We start from the raw sequence: 5,996 nt of genomic DNA, 5'->3' as shown, positions 1-5,996 counted from the left end.
CTTTTCCGTTTTTAAAACCTAAATCTAAAAAAATGCAAAATCGAATAAATAGAAAATCAACAAAGTTTGAGTTTTGCTTTGCCATCTAAACAAAAATAAAATACGGTTGTTGTTTTAGTAGCGATACTGGAAATGAAGTAAGTCGCCAAAGAAGAATCACTTACAGTGGATGAAGACGGCATAAAAACAAACCATTCCTAAATAATAGGCAATGGCTGCACTTGAACCGTTTTCTGCATTGATTATCAAACTTTTTGAGAGAGGAAATACACTCTGAAATCAGTTATGCTTTGCGTCGCCATGTGTGTATTACCGCCACTACTGGTAACTGAAAAAGGTATGTGCCGGGAGTTCAGGTCTTCATTTCCGGTTCCGCCATAAGGTCCTGTTGAATTAACAACAAAATAAAAGCTCGTCTTGAACCATACACGGATTTGTCTCTTACCATAATATTCTCATCTGGGACATCTTTAGATGTCGTTAGGAAACGTTGTCAATCATCCTCTGTGTCTCTCGTTTAAACCGCACCACCTCTACCGGCATTGCAGAAACTCAACAAACATCCTTTTCACCCAAAAAGGGAACGCACAATTTTTCAAAAAAGTTTCTCAGGATCTCAAAAAAGTAAGTCAGGATAGCTTTTTTTTTGTCTTCTTTGTCTCAATGTCGCCTTAGGGACTCCGTGCCGTAGAGAACCGCTGAAAATAGCAAAAACAACTGCAAACTCGCTCCACAAAACAGAAGTGCTCCAGACCACTAGGGGGAGTCATACGAAGAATATTTTATTTCATTCCATTTCTTAAGCCCACACACTGAGACTGTGAAAAAAAGATGAAGATTTAGCTGTTTTTGTATTTATTTTTCTTCCGTACAACGAAGAAGTGTAGAACTAGCCTTAAAGAGATACAAACAGTTAAAGCTAAAGAGGGATTAGTTGTATTATTTAGAAAAAATGTTTTAATTAGTAGGTGAATAAATTCTGAAACCTTTAATAGAACAAAAATATTTTTTACTTTGGCTTTTGTCGTGATATGTTGCATTACATCTTTTTCTATTGACAGACATTTCTTTCTACGTTCACCAATAAAGAAACATGGATTGGTTTGAATGATAAAGAAACTGAGGGATCCTGGATGTGGGTCGATGGCACTCCGCTGTCCCAGCTGTGAGTTTTCCACTTTTTTCCTTATTCATTGCTGATGGCAAGAGCTCCAGTTCTACTGCTCCAAAACACAGTTGGTATTTAGGATTCACAAAGATCATGTGTTGCCTTTAGCTGTTTCAGGGGTTTGGCTCTTAAGAGCCAAAGAGAAAAAAATTAAGTATACAAGGGTCTGTGTGAATGTTTTTTTATTATTATTTTACATTTTCAATCTCCTTTGCTGTTATTGCTTCACCTTACTGTTACTGTCTTGATAGAAATTGTTGAAAATGTTTTTCCACAGCAGCAACGTTGATCTTTACAACAGCAACATCACAGTATAAACTCAATATACTCTTAGAAAAATGAAGAACTCCTCCATCAATCCTTCCTCATTACTGTTAACCTCCAGTAGGTAATGTTACCTGGTAGATGGAGGTAACATTACCTCCATCTCAGCTAGTAGCTAAGTTTACAAAGTTGGGACAAATTTAAGATTATAGGCCAGTCTATAACACAGTGCACTTTCAATTGATCATTTTTAACATCTGGAAACATTAAAATATTGCTTTATATGTGTCTATGCTTGTAAAAAGAGATGAATTTCTAAAGTATTGTTTTGTTACTCAATGGTTTTATTTAATTTAACGTTACCTACAGTAGTGAGTCCAGGTTTGAAGTGTTCATGTACAGTAACTTTTAAACTAGAGCAGATTAAGGTAATAAAAAATGAGGTGGAATTTCCCTTCAGCAGCTTCCTAAATCTGATGCTAAAATTGGAAGCAAACAGCAGCTTTGTAAGGGTCTCAGTGAAACATCAGTAGTGGTGTTGATGTCTGTTTTTGTTGTTACTGTGGAGCATGGCTGTGCAGAGATGTTTGGAGGGGCAGATAATCAAAGTTAGAAAATCATATTTTTTTTTTAAATCAAATTCTTGATGAAAATTTGCCTGAAAAATACATAATACTACCACTTTAATGGACAAAAAAAAAAGACTTGACCAAATGGCTCCATGGCCCCCTGATGAGCTTAGAATGTCAAAGTTCTTATCATTTTAAAATGCTAAAGATAAGCTGTGAAATTGTTTTCTTGTTTGCAGACTTACCAAATACTGGGCGACCACACAGCCTGATAATGGTGGTGGAGACCCACGGTGGGGGGAAGAGGACTGTGTGCATATCAGGACTTATGATAATGTGTTATGGAATGACCTGAAATGTTCTGCTTCTTTTCAGTGGGTCTGTGAAAAGGATCCAATCTAATGTTGGGAGTGTGTTAGTACGGAGCCCCCTAGGGGACATAGGGAAAAATGTTTCTTTTGCGTTACTTGGCAATATGTTTACTGCAATATTTCCTAGTCTACTTTGTATACAATCACAAATGTTGATTTAAAATTTCAAATATATAAACATTTGAGGAGCCTCAGTGAAAACCTGTTCATTATCAACCCTTTGGTGGAAAAAAAAAAAAACTGATTGAAAATCGATTTATTCACTGCGTGTTTATGTCTGTTTGTGTCAGGTTTAGATGGAAATGCACGTGAAAACTTAAAACCATTCAGACCAACACACACACACACACACACGCACACACGCACGCACGCACACACACACAAAACACAATCAAAACTGTCAGATGACTTAATATCCCGTGATAATAACTCAGAAATAGTCCAAATAGTTTGAACGTATTATTTTCTTTCTTTTCTACTTATGGAAAGTTTCTGTTTAGGTTTGTGGTGCATTTTTATCGTAAAGTAAAAGATACAAAACTTCAGATATGTCACAACGAGATATTAGCATACACAGAAAAACCTTATGTAACAGCAGAAAGTACGATGCCCACCGTAAAAAAAGCTTACAATATTCATTTGTGCCGCATGAACTGATCAGTACATTATTGCGAGGGAACGCAAAAGGGGAAAAAAATCTCTGTATGTTAGCTTTACAATTGAGACTAAGTTTAGTTTGCTCTGCTGTATGCTTGACCGCATTGTTGTCTGTGACTGCCCTCTAGTGGTCTCTGTGAATATAAACATGAAGGCCTGATTGTAATGACAGCAGTGTTGAAAATCCAAAGGGTGGCGCTAAAAACATCAAATAAAGAAATAAACAGCTCAGAACAGAAGAAAACAGAAGAAAAAAACCTACAAGACTTGTTTTAAGTATGACAGTGAGAAGAGATTATGTTTTTGACCCCTTTGTATTATTTCTCAGGAACCACAAGGACAAAAAACTGCATTATGTTTTTTTCCATCATCACCATGGACAGTAATCTGTCCATGGTGATGATGGCGTTGGAAAGTGTTGTACAGATGACATTAACTTGAAAAGTTGGATCTGTATGTTGTAATTTTTTGCGGCCGGCTTTTTAATACAATTAAATAGTAAACTTTCAAATTCTGGAAGTGTCATTTTGTTTTTTGTTTTTTTTTCTTCAGGTTCTGGTGATCATTCAGATTACAGATTACTTCTGAAAAAGAAATTATGAATCACTGAGAAAAAATGAAGTTCCTTCCTTCATTTCTTTCTTTGTTCATTTCTTTCTTTGTTCTTTTTCCAGGTTTTATTTCTTTAGTATAGTTTACTAAAGTCATTTTCCTTGAAGTCAGAACATCCTTGTGTGGTCTCTTTTAATGTTACCCCACCAAACCAGCCTGGTGGACNTTTTAGAGAAAACCTGTCCTGCAGGATGGAGGATGTTCAGCTGTTCTTGTTATCTCCTCTCTGCATCGTCTGGCTCCTGGGATGAAGGCAGAGCGGACTGCAGGAGCAGAGGAGGAGATCTGGTGGTGATAAATAATGATGATGAACAGGTGATGCTGTCTGCTAGTGAGAGATTATTCATTTATGTTTGCAAATGAGATTCATACTTTCCTTTAATAGTTTAATATGAATATTGTGGAACAAGATGTTTCCATATTGCCCCTAACCTTTTAGTACAATCTACATACTTCACCATTGTGTTATACTATTACATATACCACAATACCGCTGCCTATTTAGTGCATATTACCGTTTTGAAAAGGTTCAGTTTTAAATGTTTCTTATAAATATATAATACAGTGAAAATGCACACATAAAATTTTAATAGTTTAATGTGAACATTTTAATTTTGAACAATACTGTCGTGAAAAAAATGTCTGTCCCCTAGGGACTTCTTCTTTTCTGCTTATACGTCAAACATATTGATACCACATTAAGATAAACTGAGTAGATATTAACCTTAGCATTTCTGACTTTATTTATGAAAGGAAAAGATGTGCACACCAACCTTGAAGTCTCCAAGGTTTTTAGGTTCTCCAAACCTATAAACCAGGTTGTGTATCTGTGTTCAATAACAGGTAATGAGTTTGAGGTTTTTCATCACTGTGGAGGAATTTAAGCCCAATCTGGTTTGGTGAATTGTTTTAATTCAACCACATTGTGTCATATTTGGGTTCGAATTCTTTATTGACCTACACTGAAACACATTGTGTGTTTAGCTGTGTATTTTTATTTTTTCCATAAAGTAAAAAAATACGGAACTGGCTCGAAAGAAAAGGAATCTTTCAGATTAAAGATTCATTGTTTTATGAAGACAATGAGAAAAATTTGAATGTTTTATTTTTTAGGTGAATAAATTCTGAAATTTTAATAGAATTTTTTTTTTGACATAACATAAAGCAGATAACTGCTGTACTGAAACATTACTATTTTTTCTATAATGTTGACAGAATTTACTTTCTACAATCACCAATAAACAAACATGGATTGGTTTGAATGATAAAGAAACTGAGGGATCCTGGAAGTGGGTCGATGGCACTCCGCTGTCCCAGCTGTGAGTTTTCCACTTCTTTTCATATTCATTGCTGATAGCAAACGTAAAACTACACTTAAAAAAATAGGTGTTAAGGTTTTTCACATTAGGAAAATGAGTAAAACATTTATTCTTCTAATAAGCTCATCTTATCCAGTCCTAAATATGTTCATATTTATTTAGAAATTGAAAACAAACTAAGGAACACATGCAGGACCCCGTTACTAAAAATAATATATGAAAAAACAACATTTCTATAACAACTGAAAGCTACCTTGTGTGTGGGGTTGTGTTATGTCTTGTTATTGCATGTAAAGGACAGCAGGGGGAGCTCTGACTATGTACAAGATAAGAGATGCGGAAAGAAGAAGAAGAAGAAGAAAGTAAAGAGAGTACTGAAGCTGAGCTACGTGTGATGCCTGCTGATTCCACTATTTTCTACATAGCACACCACAACAGGTTGGTATTGCTTTAAATGGCATTGTTTAGAAAACACATAATACCTCACCAGGTGGCTCTACATGGCCCCCAACAGAACTTAAAATGTCAGATTTCTTATCATTTCATAACATTGCTATATATAAGCTGTGAAATGATTTTCTTGCTTGCAGACTTACCAAATACTGGGCGGCCCAACAGCCTGATAATGGTGGTGGAGACCCACAGTGGGGGGAAGAGGACTGTGCACATACCAGGAATAGTATGTCATGGAATGATCTTAAATGTTCTGCTTCTCTTCATTGGCTCTGTGAAAAGGATCCAGTCTAATGCTGCGAGTGTGTGAGGAATGGGCTCTTTGCACCTCAGCTTCCGCGTTCGGGGTAAAGCGGCTCGATTGTTTCCGATCCAATACAAATATNGAATATTAATGTAGCACTTTAGACTGAAATAACCCATGTTGAAAATGTCCTGCAGAGACCACTGTCTGGACAAAATACCTGAACTTATTTTGAGAAAAGGAGAAGAGGAACCGCAGCCTCCTGGTTATTATTATCGGTGAGTCACTAGCAGATTATTTTACTGCTCTGTGAAGCTCCAGAGTTTTCAAGAACATACA

The 5,996-nt window shown here is 36.1% G+C and overlaps 2 protein-coding genes across 2 annotated transcripts in view; both read left to right on the top strand.

Moving 5' to 3' along the window:
• LOC103134782 (CD209 antigen-like protein E) overlaps nucleotides 1-2,777 on the top strand; it is a 5,094-nt gene extending 2,317 nt beyond the window's left edge. The window contains exons 5-6 of the mRNA XM_007547232.2: nucleotides 1,062-1,165; nucleotides 2,241-2,777. Coding sequence (XP_007547294.1) covers nucleotides 1,062-1,165; nucleotides 2,241-2,403 — 267 coding nt within the window. The 3' untranslated portion in view covers nucleotides 2,404-2,777. The remainder of the gene's footprint in view (nucleotides 1-1,061; nucleotides 1,166-2,240) is intronic.
• A 1,042-nt stretch (nucleotides 2,778-3,819) lies between these two features.
• Nucleotides 3,820-5,781, top strand: LOC103134781 (CD209 antigen-like protein A). Its single transcript, XM_016669083.1, has 3 exons — nucleotides 3,820-3,956; nucleotides 4,857-4,960; nucleotides 5,551-5,781. The coding sequence occupies exons 1-3, from the start codon at nucleotides 3,840-3,842 to the stop codon at nucleotides 5,705-5,707; spliced, it is 378 nt and encodes a 125-aa protein (XP_016524569.1). The 5' UTR covers nucleotides 3,820-3,839; the 3' UTR covers nucleotides 5,708-5,781.
• Nucleotides 5,782-5,996: the final 215 nt, after the last annotated feature.

This window comes from Poecilia formosa, unplaced genomic scaffold (genome assembly GCF_000485575.1).
Source record: "Poecilia formosa unplaced genomic scaffold, Poecilia_formosa-5.1.2 Scaffold19, whole genome shotgun sequence".
Classification (NCBI taxonomy): domain Eukaryota; kingdom Metazoa; phylum Chordata; class Actinopteri; order Cyprinodontiformes; family Poeciliidae; genus Poecilia; species Poecilia formosa.
This window is presented reverse-complemented; position numbering and strand designations above follow the sequence as displayed.

Excerpts from the sequence above, each read along its gene's own strand:
- LOC103134781 (XM_016669083.1), top strand. The coding sequence starts at position 3,840 with ATGTTCAGCTGTTCTTGTTATCTCCTCTCTGCATCGTCTGGCTCCTGG. Across the intron at positions 3,957-4,856 it reads TAAATAATGATGATGAACAG|AATTTACTTTCTACAATCAC; the intron begins GTGATGCTGTCT and ends TAATGTTGACAG. Across the intron at positions 4,961-5,550 it reads GGCACTCCGCTGTCCCAGCT|ACTTACCAAATACTGGGCGG; the intron begins GTGAGTTTTCCA and ends TCTTGCTTGCAG.